Below are 17,413 nucleotides of genomic sequence, written 5' to 3' on the forward strand. Positions count from 1 at the left end.
ACAGTTTTAACAGTCAAAACATACAGTTATTACTCGAGTACACTTATATTTACATACGGGAGTAGATTGTAACGCTACATGTCTGATTATCTGCGTTATGATCGTTTTCTTCGGCGGTTGTTGCGAGTGCGCGCCGCTTTGTTTTTTATGCATCTTCCGGGACCAGGCCAGCGGTTCTCCACTTTGAAGTCCACAGTTAAACCTTGAGCCTGGTTTGGTTTGAGAAACAGCCTGAAGGACTCCTGCGCCTGTCCCGACTGCTCCAAACAGACCCGGGCGAGACACACCAAGGAAAAGACCCATAGTGCCATTTTACGCACGGACTTATGTTGAAATTTGCCATGTTTGGAGACGGATCCGTGCGCTAGAGCGTGTTTTGGCGCAGCGTGTTGTTGCTGGACTACTTTACTTTTCTAATCAGGGAGGCTATTGGGCTACATGGATGGTAAGTTGTCGGAAAGCTGTTTCTCAGACCCCCTCTCCCGGCCGCTTTGATGTGCTGCTGCTGAGCTTTGAAGTTGAGAAATGCGGGCTATGTTTCTTGTTTGTGGGCGAGAAATACGGTGAGATAGATAAGAAGCTTATGTGTGCGGCTGTGTGAATGTGTAGACCAGATAAAAAGCGAATATTTGTCGGATCTAGCTGGGAAAAAGTGGGATGTATTCCGCAGTCGAAGTCCCCCCTCCCTACCCCTCAAGATTTGGACACCCCCAGTGATCTACATAGCACTGAGCCTGCCTACTCTGAGGTCACTGTTGAATGGGACGGGGTACATTAAACTACAGTGTGTGTTTTGTCCTGGCGCGGGACACATGTGGCCGCGGCGCACGGAGCCTCAGTCGCCTTTAGTGTCGTTTACGCGCTGGACTTAAAAGCTACGCGAGTTCTGCGCTATTGTGGACTGTATTAGTTGTACTTTTTTACGGATTTCCCCTCTACTGAAGCCTTCTGCAATGGTATGTGTGACTACTTTTACCCGTTTGAGTGGCTGTGTGAATTATTTCCAAGTTTTACAGTTCCAGTACGAATGTTGGGGAGACGTTTCCACCTCCTATAACTGCTCCATGTAGACTTTTGTACATGATGTTTTAGTGCTAATGCATTGTCTCTCGTGGAAGTTACAGGTTAACACGCGTTTCTCTTCTCTAATCCCGCTCTAATAAGCTATTACAGCCTCGCGGAGTCGATTGGTCGCTTACATTACGCATAAGCGCTGGTGCTTCTCTCCCTCTGGGCTTTTTACCGCTCGCACATTACATCGTTTAAGGTCATTGTGAAGCACATCAGATACAGCGCTGAGCTGTGGGGCAGTGGGACAGGTGTGGAGCAGTGCAGACGTGTAGGTGAGGCTGGTGCGTGCTTACAGTGGCGGGTGCGTCCGAAACAGATTGGGAATTAATTGGAGTTGAAGCCTATGACATGGACTTGTTAGGAAAACACGTGTAAGCCACAGTTGTGAGGTTTTAAAGACGAATGCGCGTCTGTGCGTTGATTATTCTTGTGAAAATCTGTTGTGATGTGACAGATCAATGCACGCAGAGAATGTAGGCTGCAGTTGATCTCTCATTTAGATTATAAATAGATAAATGAAACGAAAAAGGCTTTCATATTTCCTTTCTCTGAACCCTGCGAGGGTTTTGAAAGGGACTGTTTACTTGATGTCTTTCTTTGAAGTTCAGCAGGATCTGGCTTTGATTAGATCAATACTTTGTGTTTCAGAGTGAAGAGGAGCTGAGAAGCTCCCCCGCTGCTTTTAGAGAGTGAGGAGGATTAGGCTGGAGCTCAGAGGAGGCACGACGGCACTCTCACTCGCCAACCGGAGCTAGAGCCATGAGCAGGGCGCTAACGGAGCACATCCACACGAGCTTCCGAGAAGATGCCCCTCGTCCTCCGGTACCGGGCGAGGAGGGAGAGGCGCCATGCTACAACCCAAGCCGCAAAATGAGAGCCCAGAGCAAGGTTAAAGACATCCCCACTCCTGGCTCCACGCCGCGGAGGAACGAGGATGGACTTGGGGAACCAGAGGGCAGTGCGTCTCCGGACTCGCCCTTAGTCCGGTGGACAAAGTCTCTGCATTTTCTTCTGGGGGACCGAGACGGTGCTCACCTTTTCAGGACCTTTTTGGAGCGGGAGAACTGCGTGGACACTCTGGACTTTTGGTTTGCCTGTAACGGCTTCAGGCAAATGGACTTAAAGGATACCAAAACGTTACGAGTTGCCAAAGTTATTTTCAAGCGGTACATTGAGAACAACAGCATAGTCGCCAAGCAGCTCAAACCGGCCACCAAGACGTTCATAAAGGATAGTATTAAGAAACAGCAGATCGACTCCTCCATGTTTGACCAGGCGCAGACGGAGATCCAGTCCAACATGGAGGAGAACTCGTACCAGATGTTTCTCACCTCTGACATATACCTCGAGTACGTGCGCGCAGGCTGTGAGAACGCAGCGTACGTCAACCACAGCGGTCTGGGCAGTCTGAAACTGATGTGCGGATATCTTCCTCCCCTTATTGAGGAAGAAGAGTGGAGCTGCAGTGACCTGAAGGCAAAGACACTAGGGACTGTAGTTGGACTCTCTTCAAAAAACCTGAGGGCTACTGCAACGCTCCGGACGGCGGCTGACGTGCTGCAGAATAATTGCAGGTAAGACAAGTCAAAAGGCATATTAAGTTACATTGTACATGCCATATTAACTCGTAATTAAAGTGTAGCTAGTTTGTAGTTATAGCACATATTATAGGAGTAAGAATGGGTTAAAAGAGTAGGCAAACTAAGTTAGAAAAGTTTGTAACAACCTCCTATTTGTGAATATGTCTTTTACTGCTGCATGAATTCCCACATTGGTCCAGCGCGGTGGATTTGTGGCAGGTTATTTAACAAATGCCTAAGAGAAAGATAAAGGCAGCTGATCAAAGGGTCTCGGAGGAGCATGCCTGTATATTTGTGCCCTCCTGCCTTGCAGTTAGTCAAGGGTTTGGAGGGGTGGAGGGGCGGGCAGGCTACAAAACATCAATGGATCTGAGCCTTCCTTTTAAGTAAACGGTGTGTCTTGAAGGCAGCCCTCTGCTGGCTTGCTCAAGTTTCCTGTGCTTTGAAACCCTTCCTCCGGTTCAGGCATGAATACAGACACCAATCCTCACCACTGCTAACACAAAACACTACCAGTCTATTGTAAGTCTGTCTGCTCTTTATCCTATTGATTAAGCATATTGTTGTTATCCACCGTCGGAAAATCTCCTATACTCCAAGGAATGCTAATACAAAGTTAAAACAACTTGAGCGGCGGGTCTCATGCCAAGCGCAGATATTGTTCTCTTGGTCGGAGATGAAAGCCGAGCTGTTTGTGGAAAGCATTTGGGCTTTTATCTTAAGCGCTCGTCCCACACATTGTCCAACAGCTGAAATCTTTTCAAGCCAAGAACATTCGCAAAAATAGGATTTTATGCGCCGGCCGCATCAAAGGACTCGCAGAGAGTTTTAACTACTTTGTCTGCACATCTGGTCACAATTATTACAGAGAGGGAGCGAGCGCTGACAAAGTCTTTCTACTTTGCTGTTGGGAGGAAAAGTACAATTTAGAGTTAGTTTCCTTTTAGGTTAACTAAACATTTATAAAGACAGCAGATCAGTTATAACCTTTTGAACAGGTAGGAAAGGCAGTGTAATAATTCAACTTAAACGCCTGTCTACTGGGAGAGTTTATCGCAGGGCACATGTCACTGTACAATTATTGATTTGCTCAAACGCAGCCATGTCAAGCGAAGCCATCGTTGAGCACTGGGGATTTGGCATGTGCACATCTCCTGGTTTCTTGTTTTTCACTCAAAAGAATGAACCCCCACCCTCCCCTCTCTCTCTCCCCTCTCTCCCCTGCTGCCCCTCACCATCTCTTTAGGTCAACCAATTTCCATTTCAAACATGTGGAACTAATTTCACCACTGCAGACCTCTTCTTCTTAAAGTTTCTCCAAAAAACAAAGCAACTCCAGCTGTAGATTCTACTTTTTTTTTCTACTTCAGAGTTTGTTCCTGTTACTTCCTTCTTCTTGACTGGCTGCTTTTTTGAGGAAGACTAGAGGAGGGGATAGACAGGAAGGGGGGATCTGGTAGAAGAAAAGAAAAGAGATGAAGAGAGAGAGAGTTGGTGGGGGTGCGCAGAAGAGCCCAGCTGTGCTAAATACCTGACTCTTTGCATGGAGCTTCCAAAGGTCAGGTTTGTGCTTGGGGCCTAAGCTTTAGTCATGCTGGGTTCTCCTCTCGGCAGAAGGCATTCTCATAAAGAAAGAGGCCCTCCTTCCCCTTCCCTCTCTCTCTCACTCTCTCTCTTTCTTTCTGTCCCTCCCTCTCTCTTTCCCTCTTTCTCTCTGTCTCTCTCTCTCTTTCCCTCTCTCTCTCCTCTCCAAAGCTCAAGTTCCCCCTTCACGAGTGCAACAGGAATGCAACACAGCAGGAGAGAGAGAGAGCTGGTAGGGAAAGAGAGGCCCCTAGACCGGCTGATAGTAAAAGAGAGATAGGCACGGGAAAATACAATAATAAATACTATTGACAGCAGTAGAAGTACAAAAATACTAACAGTGTAGGAGTAGCTATGTAGATTTGGAAAAGTAGCTTAAATAGCAAACACTAAAGAGATTGGAACCAAAAAGCAATGCCATAACAGCACTGGCATGTCATTAACTAGTCTTACTGCCAACTATTGCCTTAACTACCTACTGGTTTCTGAATATTGAAAAATTAGGACTGTTGCCATAGCGATTAACAATTAACAACGAAATATTACATCTTTTGATTGAGGAAAAAGTCCTCAATTAAGCTGAAACACATGAATAGCAAGAAGCTAAACTAATACTCAGTTGAGACACAAATGGTTGTTTTTTACAGAAACCAAATGAAAATAATAAGAGGGAAATGTAACTTTGTCCACAATCTAATATGAACAAAACATATAAAAACATACAATTTAAAGTTTGTTCACATTATTGAAATATGACCCGATTAAATTTGTATTGTCTTTGGTCAGGTCCAGTCGCAGAGGGGACCCTGCCAGCCCTTACTTCGTCAACTCTGGCTACATCTTCGCCCCTGCCACCAGTGCCAACGACAGCGAGATCTCCAGCGATGCCACTACGGACGACTCCATGTCCATGACCGATAGCAGCGTGTAAGTGTTATGAACTTTGTGGTCTCATTAAAAGTGCTTTTTTCCCCTGAGTTTTTCAAATTTGGATTCAGTCAGAGCATTCCAGGAAACCAGTTGAAAGGTGTGAGAAAGCATTTGGCCCGGCGGTGCAGTGGGCTCAGCTTTGGGACTGAAGTGTAGGGAAATAATGGATGTAATGTATTTTAATTAGCCTCGATGATTGACTCCAGGTAATTCTATTAACATGCAGTTGTTGCTTTGGCCTCAAGGGGGCAACTCTGGCAAAGTCATTACGTCTGAAGCCCTTTTGAAGTTTATTCTGATACGTTACAGACAGCAAAAATCTGGGTCTTGATGTGGGTGGGGCATCTCCATTCTCCTCAAAGTTGAAATGTATCTATCCCACCCACCCTTCTGCCATAACAGACTTGTTTTTTTTCATATTATCTAATCGCTTTTTCCCTTTGAAGAGCTGGAGGAGAGCGCTGGGGGAGGGAAGTGACCATTCAAGCCTCAAGACAAACTCATTGAAAAAAGTTGGCAGCAAATGAAAGCAAGCTTACTCACATGGTGCCTCAGTTTCCTGCCACTGGCCTCGCGGCATGCTGAGATCATGTGTCTGCCGAGCGTTCACACAGGTTACGCTTTCTAGAACTTTAGGACCAGCAAAGAGGAACTACCCCTCACTCAAAAACTCACCTACCCCATCCTGGCTCTCCGCTGCACCCTTTAGAGCCCAAACTGGGAGAGGTGAGGCGCACAGAGCAGGGGAGTGAGAAAATAAAGTGCATGGAGTATAAAGGGCTTAACTGAATCGCTTTCAGCCTATTGTTAGGTGAGGGGAGCTTAGGGGGATAAGAGGGTGGCTGGCTGCTTTGAAAATGACTTGCACAACTGAATAGGAGATTCCCCTAAAAAAGTAAAGGGCCCCTCTTTTCCAACCTGCCCCAAACAAACATCCAGCGGTCACATGGCTCAGAGTATACAGGGAAACTTTGGATTGACAAAAAATGGAGTTTGGCTTGGGTTGTTGGGAATGATGTTTCAGAGCCAGGTTTTGGTTGTTAGCGCTAAAGTTCCTGTGGGCTGTTGAGGCTACACTTTTGAAGAGTTTCCTGTGTTTCTTCCTGAACCGTGAGGGAGGACGACTTGCTGTCTCGAGGGTACCGTTGTTTTGGTGGTCTGAGTCTGTCCGAAGTGCAGAGGCTATCAGCTGTGCGGATTGTATTTGCAATGATTTTTACAGCGTTCTTTGGAATAATGATGGGATAAAAATGTCCCTATTGTGAGCCAAAGTCATTGTTTTTAATGGTTTACTACAAAGTCTTTAAAAGTACAGATCTATCTTGTCCTCTAACTGATATTGATACAAAAACATTTCAATTGTCAGGAACAGTTTGAATACCGTGTCATTGTGGTTTAAAGGCACAGCACACGTTTGAATTTCAGTCTGCAGATAAAAAACAAGAAGCAGAAGATTTGGGAAGAGGGGTAGCAGAAGGGGGCGGGGTCTCTCTTTTTGCTTATATCTTATTTATGGATTTACTTGGACACTGGGGAATGCTGCTGCACCAACTTCAAACATTACCTTATCTTACAAACCAGCCTTTTGATGTTGCCGAGATCAGAGGCGCACAGCAGAGCGCTTGCCAAACGAAGATGGCAGAGGGTGCATATGTGCATGAGTGTGAGATTTCAAAGAGGCAGCAGAAAAAGTAGCGTTTGGGCTAGGTCAGACACTTCTGAGCCTCCAAAATGGCCACGATAATTGGCCCAGCTTAAATGGCAGCTGACTGGAAAAGCTCGCGGAGACAGAAGGAAAAACGGAGAATAATGTGCCCGGAATAAACGCCTAATTGTCCCGAGACTATTAAGCTCGTTTTCGCTTCCATTATAAAAGAGCGCTTTATTATAAAAGGGCTACAAATGCATGACTCGAGCTGGGGTAATTGTAATTATTGTCATTTGTATATGTCAGGGCTAACAGGGATGTTATCTTATGAGAGGGGCCCACAGTTTAACATATCTGCGTTGTCCTGCCGTGTTTTGTTATGTGGCTGGCTTCAAGGGCTTCTCTGCCTTTTCATTCACTTGTAATGGACCTAGTGGGTGGTTAGCGCTTTTGTTGCGTTGGTCACTTCACAGCTAAATGGACTCCCCCTTCTCTTTTGATTGAAAGTGATCATTCATTAGTGTTGACATGTAAATTGTGTCCATGCTTAGATGTCTGGGGTTTTTTTTTTTTTTTGGGCCAATAACTAATCGGATTTTCAATGTTTTTTTGTTTCAGAGATGGGATTCCTCCGTACAAACTGGGCACCAAGAAGCAACTCCAGCGAGAAATTCATCGCAACCTCAAGATCAATGGCCAAGTTTCTCTCCCACACTTTCCTGTAAGCTCTTCTCCTTTTGACTTTTTTTCCTTTTTTTTGTAATCTGCTCCAAACTTTTACCCGCTGACAGACAACTGGGTCCTGATTCCCCCGAGGAAGCCGACTTATTTTATTATTATATTATTTTCAGAGCGAATGTTGTGACAGAATACTATATTTCACTCCTGCTCGTTTTCATATAAAAGCCTGCGTAAATGAAAGGAGAGGATTTGCATACAACTTCACTTGCTCTTCTGCTGTTTTGAGCTCCCCCCCCTTGCTCTCTCTCCCTCCCTCCTACTGTTTCTGTGGGCTGTAAATATAAACCATTGCAGGCATCTTTGTATTGCCGCTGGTGTGAAAGTATAGCATGTGTGAAGCACTATTGATAAGATATGGTTTTGATGTGGCTAATTACACTCATTAGTTAGGCTAATTTAGTGAGTATTGATATTTTTATGTCTTAGTATGTGTATTCTCAGCATTTGATCTTGATACTGTTGTTTGAGTGGGCGAATTAGAAAGTAGCCATTAAGCTAAGCTGTATGCTCTTTAGTATCAGTGTGCACTCCTGCAGTCTTTTGAGAACTTTTTAACTGTAACTTTTAACTTTAGTACATCAATAATCAGAATAAGACATTACTTTTTCTGAATGCAGTACTTGGTCCTGGTAACAGCCGGGTGTTTAGGTTGGGTACGGTTGCTGGGTCTTAGGTAAAAACAGGCAGTTATTTTGTCTGGTATTCAAATACAGGTTGTGTGCAGGTATTTATCAACATTGTGGGGACTAAAATCAGTACACATTCACTTCAGAGGGACCTGCCCCAAGTCCCCATAATGTATTTATTATTAGATCAACAACATGGTTTAAAGTTCAGATATGGGTCAAAATCTTCTGATTCTGAAAATAGGTTAAGTTTAGGGTTTAGGTTAAGGTTAGACAAGTAGTGACAATGGTTAAGGTTAGGATCAGTGTCCAGGAAATGAATGTAAGTTAGTGTAATGTCCCAAAAAGCATGTAAACCCAACGTGTGTGTGTTTGTGTGTATGATGGTGTTGTCTGTTCCGCTCTGCTCTCATTCCTGTGTCTTTTCCTCTCCCACTTGCTCTGTTTAATGTCTCCCTCCTGATTTGGAGATGGCTCTGTCTCCCCTGATGCAGAGCCCCAGGCAGCGGGGCCCCGTGCAGGGCTGCCGCTCCTTTGCCAGCAGCTCCGCTCGCCTTTCTTCTTCTTCCCTTTATCGTGTCTACAAAGAGATGAGAGGAACAACAAAAAAAGAGTCAAAATCAAGAAAGCCAGTGTGCCAAATAACAAAAGTGAGAGAGGGAGAAGCGGCGCATATAGTTAAAGAAAAGCCAGATAAAGTGAGCAGAGTACCTCTGAGCTGCCCCGCATGCAGTCAGAACTAAATTACTACTTCTCCTCAGATCTTCTCAGTATTTGACTCTTCTATCCGCTCCCTCCCTCCTCCTCTGTCTGCGCCACCACTGCCACTTCACAAATGCACATCTCAATCCTCTTCCTCTTTTTTTCATGCTGTTAATTTTGTCCCCCTCTCGCTTTCTCCCCCTCTCCTCACTCGCTCCTCGCTGTCGATATCTGGCTTTTATTCGGAGATTTAAAGCTGCGTGTCCCTCCCACCCCTAGTGTGCGTTTGATGTTTGACAAGGGCCCTTTGAAGTGTGCTGACTTCAGAGGCTGCAGAGCTGATGGCTTGGTTGGGCTACAGAGGGTGCAGGCAGGGGGCCTCCCCTCCGAGCGAGACCAACTGCTACCCCAGCACCACTACCCCTTTTCTCTCCCCTCGCCCACAGCCTGGCACTGCCAAGGGCACTGGGCACGATACGATCTGGGGCAGGACAGGCGGGCAAGAGGGCGCAGGTTAGCCACAGGGCAAGGGCATCTGGATTAGGCCTTTGGAGGAGATGCAGGCTTTTGGAACAAGATTAGGACTGGGACAGTGGATTAACGTAGCATACTGCATCTGTCACAAACACTAAAAAACCCTGTCTCCCAAACAGCGGACACACAGACTGCCCAAAGAGATGGCACCCGTGGAGCCCTCTGCCTTTGCCGCGCTGCTCATCACGAGGCTGGAGAAGCTGAAGCGAGAACAGGACACCATGAGCTCGCTGGAGGAGCGGCTGCAGCTGATCCAAGAGGTACTAACTCTCAAACAACTTTGTCCTTTGAACACAACTCTGTTAAGCTTCTGTTGGAAGCTAAGTTAGCTTGGGACAAGGGTCTGTAGTGCACTACAAAAGCTTTCATGGCAGCTTTCACATTCCCAAGAAAAGGCAAAAGAAATGTAAAAGCTTGGCTTGGTTACTTCTGTGTCCGCTTCCATTTCATGTGTGGGAACATTTCAACTTATGCTTCTAGACACACTTGAAGTAGCTTCAAATAGTTAGCACTTAGCAGCTCTCCAGTGGCACGTTTGCTGAATATGTGTAGTGCCAGTCTCCTTGTGAAGCATAGGCACACTCTGCATTATAGATGAAGCGCACCCAAAGCCTGTTAGCCAAGATAACTACAGCAAAAAGAAATGCTCAAATCATGTTACCCAGCGTTAGCTCCAGCGCACTTCAGAGAGAGATAGTAGTTTAAGTTGAGACATAAATTCTTCAGTGCCTGTTTTTCTGTGACTGCTCTAATGTGTCCATTGACCACAATGTGGTTTGTTTCAGGAGGAGGAGAGAGAGGAGTGCGGGGACCTCTCCAGCAGTAGTGCCCTGCACCACCCTCTGCTGCCCCCTCACTGTCAGGAGGAGGACCCTCAGGCCATCCTAGACGAGCACCTCTCCCGTGTCCTCAAGACCCCCGGCTGCCAGTCGCCCGGCGTGGTGCGCCACTCTCCTCGCTCCCACTCCCCAGATCGGACCACCTCCTCTGGGACAAGCTCTTTCTTTAGTGCTTACCCCGGGACCCCCAAACTCCACCCGGCAGGCCGGCAGTCCTCCAAGCACATTCACCACCACTATATCCACCACCACCACGCTGCGGCAAAGACCAAGGAGCAGATTGAGGCTGAGGCAGCTCAGCGCGTGCAGTGCCTCTGCCCTCCAGGGGGCGCCAACTACTCCGACTACACCCCTGCGTAAGTGGCCAGTTGACATTTTCTTAACTGACTTACGAAATGTCCAAAGTCTCAACAGAGTCTTGTTGGATTTCAGGCGCTGCAGCACTTTGTCCAAGCGGCCACTCAAGGCCACAGAAGACCCCCTGTCCCCACCGCACCTTCCTCTTGACGTCACAGATCGCTCCCAAAACGTCTGGCAGTGGATCCTGGAGAGTGAGAGGCAGGGCAAGCACAAACCACACAGGTACAACCCTCTCCTCTGCACCCTGTCTCTGTCATATATCACTTTTATACACAGTAAACTTAGTTACCTTTGCTTTAACAGTACTCAAGGCCTGAAGACCCTGCCTGGCCGGACCCACTCCTCCTGGGGTGGAGGCGGTATTGGCAGCGGAGCACACCTGCGCGGGCACCACCCAGGACACCCCTTTATCCAGGACCCCACCATGCCCCCCCTGCCCCCGCCCAACACTCTGGCCCAGTTGGAAGAGGCCTGTCGCAGGTTAGAAGAGGTCTCTAAACCCCCCAAACAAAGGTACACCAACATCTATACACACAGTCTCTATTTTTTGTTGATTTAGAAAAGCAGATAATTCATGATTTTATTCTTTGATAGGCATTCAACTGGAGCCAACAGCCTTCAGAGAGAAAGAAGTCACCCTGCAGCGTCGCTTTCTTCTGGAAGCAGCTCACTAACCAGCCCTGGACTCCAAGCAGACGAGTACGGCCCTTTTAAAACCTCCTCTAGATCCAACATGTATACAAAGCGTTTCTTCATCATGGCTGCCCTGCTCTAGCCACTCTTGTAGCTCTCCTCCTCTTAGATTTTCCTCTCCAAAGATGTTGTGAGTCAGCATAGCAATGTCTTTGAACTCCTCGCTTTTTTAATCATTTAAGATGCTTTAATGCTGAATGCTAACTACTCACCCTTTTCCACACACACTTAGACGGCTTCAAACCACTAACATATACTCAGAGCCCTTGAGAAACTCCTCAGCTCGGGCAGTGCTGTAGTCCTTTCATATGGCCTTCTATTGGGGCGCTCAAATTAAAACCACTGTACCTGATCTTTACAGCTGTTCCCCCCTTTCCAAATGCATTCTTTACATCCTAGCTCTTGGGGTGTTAGTATGATTTTAAGTCTTTCTTAGGCATTAGCAGCCTTAAAAATCATAAAAATCATTCAAATTGTGTTTTCAGGTCAAAGGAGCTTGTGGTCACTTACTTCTTCTGTGGCGAGGAAATCCCTTATCGAAGCATGTTGAAGACCCACTGCCTCACACTTGGACACTTTAAAGAACAACTTAGCAAGAAAGGCAACTACCGGTAAATATCCATGAACATGTTTATTTTATACAGTGTGTGGAATGAATTCTGTGGCTGTGTTGTTAAACTAGTCGGTTCTAGAGGGAGAAAGAGGAGGGGGAAGTGGATTTTGCTCACATCTGGTACTGATTTTCATGGTAAGGCAGCCTTAATAAATGTGCTTTGAAGCTTGGGCCATTTTATTTAGTGCACAAAGACTGTTGCTGGGCTGTTCTAAGGCCTCCTCCACACGATTGCATCAGGTATTAAAATCCAAATCTGCAAGCACTTTGTACTCCTAATGATGGATGTACATTTTGTTACAATACAGGGGATTTAAAGGACTGCATTGCTTAAACCTTTGTATCATGGTTTGCTTTGCTTCATGTGTGTAGATGAGCAGCTTAAACTGGGGAAAAATGAATAAACAAACAACAAATTTATTCCACTGATGCAATAACCCAAGAGCAGATTTATACTACAAGAATGATTCTAAAAGTGTAATTTAAAAAAAGCAAAACATAAATGGCAGAATGAAACACTTCAGTACATAGTTAGCCACAGAAGTTATTAAATTCAACCTTCTGTGGCTTATCATATAGACAAAAAATAACTACTACAAAGAAAAGGTATACACGATAAATATTGATCCCCCAAAATCATTTTTCCATCTAACATATGTTGAATGATAAGCTGATATAGTATTTATCAGGCCTAGCTGTCGCAGTACTAAAGTGACCAAACTTATCATATAGTATTCACACTACTAAACTACATTTCTTACTGTTGCCATAACCAAATTAACCAACGACCTAATGTTGCATGCTCTTCACAGCAGAATAGAACATCTGGTTGTTTAGAAAAGATAAAATGCAACAAAAAAGAGCTGAAAGAGAGAGAGGGGAGGGAGAAGAGTGGGAAAGGGGATCCGAATATGTGGAGTTCATTAGTTTGGAGATGGCAATGGGACAGAACAGAACAGTACAACACAGCTCTGCCAAACCATATTAGTGCCACATGTTGCAAAGAAGAGAACAATCACCGCTCGCCAGTAAAAATGGTCCTGTATCTTTTATGTTCTTTCTGAAATTAAATTAGGCCTGGGCAATATAACATTATCTTTTTCTCATTGATCGATCAAGATATTTGTCCTGTTAATAACAAATAAAAATGACCTCCTAAATGTAAACAGCACAGACTTTTAATCGTTATCGTGTTACATAAAGATAGTCAAATTTCTTCCTCCAAAGTCTGAACTCTGCTCCAAACCACATGTTTTTCCTGACAAAGAGTTGACTCTAGACCGCTGAATTGGTCATTATAAATCAGTCAATCCAACCTTACAAAATGAAGTCAAACTGTCCTTTTGTGTCAATTTACAGAATAGAATAGAAAATCTGTAAGCGCTCGTTTTGTCCAACACTTTTGAATGACTCTAAATGGATCTCCTAGCAAAACTTTCTTTATTGTATCAAGGCAGACTAAAACAAGGTATTTTTCCATTACAAAGCTTATCATTAAGTCGCCTCCTGCTGATCTTTTGCTGGGTTTAAACTACACAGGAGTAATCATTAGGAGCTGCGGGGGGACAGGCCAGTTACCTCCGGAGTTATCTGTGCTGCGAGAGAGGGAGAGAGTGGGCGAGCGAGTGACCCCTGACCTCACAGGAGACAGTCTGTGCAGCCTGAAAGTCAAGACCTCCTCCCCTCGCAGCACAGTGAAAGCTCCTCAGGCATCACCAAATCCACGCTCCCTCCACTGTTAGTGAAGATTAAGACAGAAACCCAATAGTCATGATACAAATTGTGTGTACCGTATATAAGTTTAAAGTGGTATAACTCATTTTAGCTTGATTTTATTAGAAAAAGATGGAGAACAACGTTGTGATTGTTTTTTTTTTCCTTTGTTTTTGTTTAATATATTAATATAGATTACATTATATTATTGAAAAGTAAAAAAAAAAAAAAAAAAAAATATATATATATATATATATATATATATATATATATATATACTTTCACATAACTAAAATTATATGCGACTTTTCTGGAGAGGAACAGTGTGGAACATTCCAGGCAAGATAATAATATCTTGCCTTACAGTAACACATCTACAGAAACAGAAGTATCTTTTGTTTTCATAAAAGTTGCGGAAGTGTGCGTTGGCTTATGTCTTGAGTCTGGGCCGCGTGTATATGTTTATGGAGGCTTGAGCAGTCCCTGTCAGACTCACAGGCACCTGAAATGTCAGTGTGTGACAAAAAGGCCCTTCATTTGACAGGCTGCCCAATTAGAAACTATAGACAAGCACACCAGCGAGGGAGGGGGTGCTGCTGAGGAGACGGAGACCTTAAGACAACCTCTAATTAACCCTTCAGTTTAAATAGGAGCTTGCAGGAGAGACAGGGATGAGATGGAAGAGAGAGAAAGAGGAGTGCACAGGTTGTTTCTCATAGGTGCACTATGTAACTTTTCTGGTATAGTCTCTGCCACCTGCTTGTCTCCATTGAGAGGTTATTGTTTTGCCTGAAGTGTTCCTCAGTATGACATTAAACACCTCCTTTGACTGAGGTCAGATCTTTGGAGAGGGAACTCTTCTCACAGTAAAGAATGCATTTTTGCCATGGTAATTTTAGCCATCTAGACATCTGTAATAAAATGCAAAATAGATCAATTTAATCCCATTCTGTGGAACATTCCAGGCAGAACAATAACATCTCCATGGAGACAAGTAGTGAAAACGTTAGTATAGTACCCCTTTAAACGCTGCGTTAGTGCAATATTGTTGTGGGGAGTTACCCTCTGCTTTTGAAGTTTGAGCGATGCCATTGAACATTGTTGTGTCAAGTTGTTTTGAGTCAGTTCCATTTCTGGCACATAAAAGAGGTTTAGGAGGCGAAGTATATCTGGTCAGTTTTTTCTAATCCTGATGTATTTTTGTTTCCTCTGGGCAGGTACTACTTCAAAAAGGCGAGTGACGAGTTTGAGTGCGGAGCCGTGTTCGAGGAGGTGTGGGAGGATGGTGCCGTGCTGCCCATGTACGAGGGCAAGGTCTTGGGCAAAGTGGAGAGGATGGACTAGAGCCATCCACCAAAACTGTCTGACCGAAAGCTTCAAGACGAGCAAGAGACTCAAACCACTCGGGACGTTTTTATCTCTTAATATTAAGCTAAACAGAGTTAATATATCCAGCACAAGAGGAGTGAGTGAAGGAAGACGAGCCAATGAAGTATGCCGAAACCCAGAGGAGCCAACGCCCCTCTCTGACTTTCTCAACCAATCAGCCTTAGAAACAAGGAGGAAGGACTTGATTAAGGATGATGATTGGAGGGCACTGGGAGAAGCCCCGCCTCCTGAGAATAACCACTGAAGACTGTTGATGAGACTGTGGTCCAATGCACCAGAGAGCGCTTAAGACGGCGCACCAACCTGCTCTTAACACTCCAACTTTGTACGTGTGCATATACATACTTGCATATATGTATATATACATGTATTATATATTGATGCTTTGTCATAAGTTGAAAGTTTTTATTAAGTATTTATTGAAAACCCCTGTCCCTTCTAATTGTTTGTAAACCTGTGTTCCCCTCCCCCTCTCCAGCCAATGGGCAAGCTGCTTTGAATGTTGGGAGAATACTGTGGTGATATTTAGTTTATTTTGACTTTAGTTTTTCAAAGGACATGACACTAGCCTAGCACCTCCCATAGCCTTTTAGCCCAGCGTGACCCAAACTAAAGGCCTGCACATGGCCCGTTCTCATTCTCCAGTCAGAGCCAGTCCTATATGCTGCTGATAGTTGGTCACATTAACTTTATCACACAAGCGTGTCTCCCACTCTCTTCCTCCAGCCACACAGCCTAGTAGTTTTGTTGTGCCTTTGTTGGTAAACCAGGCATTGCACAGGGGGAATGACCACAGATAACACACAGAGTGGAGACCTGCCACCATCTAATAATGCCAGTGTTTACAGCCGCACACCAAAATAACTCGTGCTAACAAGAACGTTTGGGTCATTCCGAACGACTTCTCCAGGAAGTCGGCTAGTCTGTCAAAAAGTTCAAAAACACAAAAAGTGAAGATTCTGGCTCTGGATCCTTTGAATGTTTGACAGTAACTTGAGCAGAGCCCGTTCACAGTGTAATTATGCATCTGCAGTGATAGTACATGCACACATGAACTGTCTGTGTCCTGGACTACAGCACCTGTGCCTACATGGACCATACCATGTGCTACCCTGTTTCAGGGTTTAATATATATCCCTTGGTTTTCAGAAGGGTCTTATGTTTAAAAGATATTTTTATGCTTTTAATAATATCCTGTAATCATGTTTTTGTTCTGTTTTTACACCACAGCCTTTTTAATTTCATGCTATCTTAAGTGTAAATTATACATTATATAAAGAGTTTCATTTAAAGATTTACATGGACCTATAATTATTGTAATTATTGAGAGATGTAGCCTTTATTAAAGTTTTATATTTTTCAAATGAAAACTGCCTTGTCCTATGTTGCTTGCCCCTCACATTCCCATGTGTTGTATTTTTTCTATAAATCAAGATATTTTAAAATATTTTGACCAAACTGTTACATAAATATAGCCACAATTGGTTCGTCATAGAAACTATGGATCTCAGCAGGGATAAATACTAGTAATTAAAGCTATAGCAACTTATGGCACTGTAAATTGCGCTGAAATACAGTGAAATGTAGCACACACACTAGATAGACCTATATCATCAGACTGGAGTTGTTCTTGGTACAGTAGTGCAATTTATCCATCATCAAGTGCCCTAAATGCTACTTAATAAAAATGATCCAACCATCTACAATGTACAGATCATAGACTGTGCATTCTTCTGAGGTTTTGAGCTTCAGTGCAGAGAAGACAAGTGCCATTCCCACTTGCTAAGGGCGCACAACTTTGTCCTGAATCTTAATTTCACCATTGTGCTTACTAAAAAAAGTAAAATATCCAAAACTGACTATAGACTGCGGCATGGAGCTGTAGGCCCGTGTGGATTTTTCTGTTTGTATTTCATCACTGCAGTGGTCTTCTTTCCCCTGAGTTTGGTATAAAAGGCTCAGCGTGGTCAAAACTTCAAAACATGATCAATGCATTGGCTTCTCCCAAACCCTAACAGCCATCCACTCACGTCTTTAGCTGCACAACGAGCCGCTGTAATCAGCCCCAACCAGCTCCGGAGCGGGGCAGGTGTAGCTCACTATATACCCTACACCCCACCATCACCACCCTCCACCCCCGCACCACCCGCCTACTCTATTTTTACTGCCTCTCAGGGCTCGCACTTTGAACAGAAACCTATCCAGGAGAATTGCTTGCATTTTTCCACTGAAGCGCTGATAGATGGACATTGACCGTTGCATTCCCTAAACTGAAAAGTCCTCTTCAACTTGTGACTCTGTCCCCGATTTCTCTTTCTGTCTCTTTTCTTACTCACCTTTCTCTTGTTCCCTTCCTCCCTGTCTCTCCTTCTTGACTCCCCTCCTTTCTA

General features: G+C 44.6%; 1 protein-coding gene across 3 annotated transcripts; it reads left to right on the top strand.

The window, feature by feature from the left end:
* The first annotated feature begins 203 nt into the window (after positions 1-203).
* On the top strand, positions 204-16,389 carry LOC117372001 (axin-2-like). 3 transcript variants are annotated; one of them, XM_033967710.2, is made up of 11 exons: positions 204-445; positions 1,720-2,645; positions 5,022-5,162; positions 7,432-7,534; positions 9,536-9,676; positions 10,202-10,611; positions 10,688-10,837; positions 10,919-11,128; positions 11,210-11,314; positions 11,794-11,919; positions 14,852-16,389. In XM_033967710.2, exons 2-11 carry the CDS (start codon positions 1,831-1,833, stop codon positions 14,976-14,978), a joined length of 2,328 nt encoding a protein of 775 aa, XP_033823601.1. In that variant the 5' UTR covers positions 204-445; positions 1,720-1,830; the 3' UTR covers positions 14,979-16,389. The 3 variants fall into 3 exon arrangements, with proteins under 3 accessions (XP_033823601.1, XP_055080734.1, XP_033823609.1); XM_055224759.1 differs by lacking the exon at positions 204-445 and adding an exon at positions 730-748 and having other exon boundaries at positions 14,852-16,346; XM_033967718.2 differs by lacking the exon at positions 204-445 and adding an exon at positions 762-956.
* Positions 16,390-17,413: the final 1,024 nt, after the last annotated feature.

Source organism: Periophthalmus magnuspinnatus, chromosome 1 (genome assembly GCF_009829125.3).
Source record: "Periophthalmus magnuspinnatus isolate fPerMag1 chromosome 1, fPerMag1.2.pri, whole genome shotgun sequence".
NCBI lineage: Eukaryota > Metazoa > Chordata > Actinopteri > Gobiiformes > Gobiidae > Periophthalmus > Periophthalmus magnuspinnatus.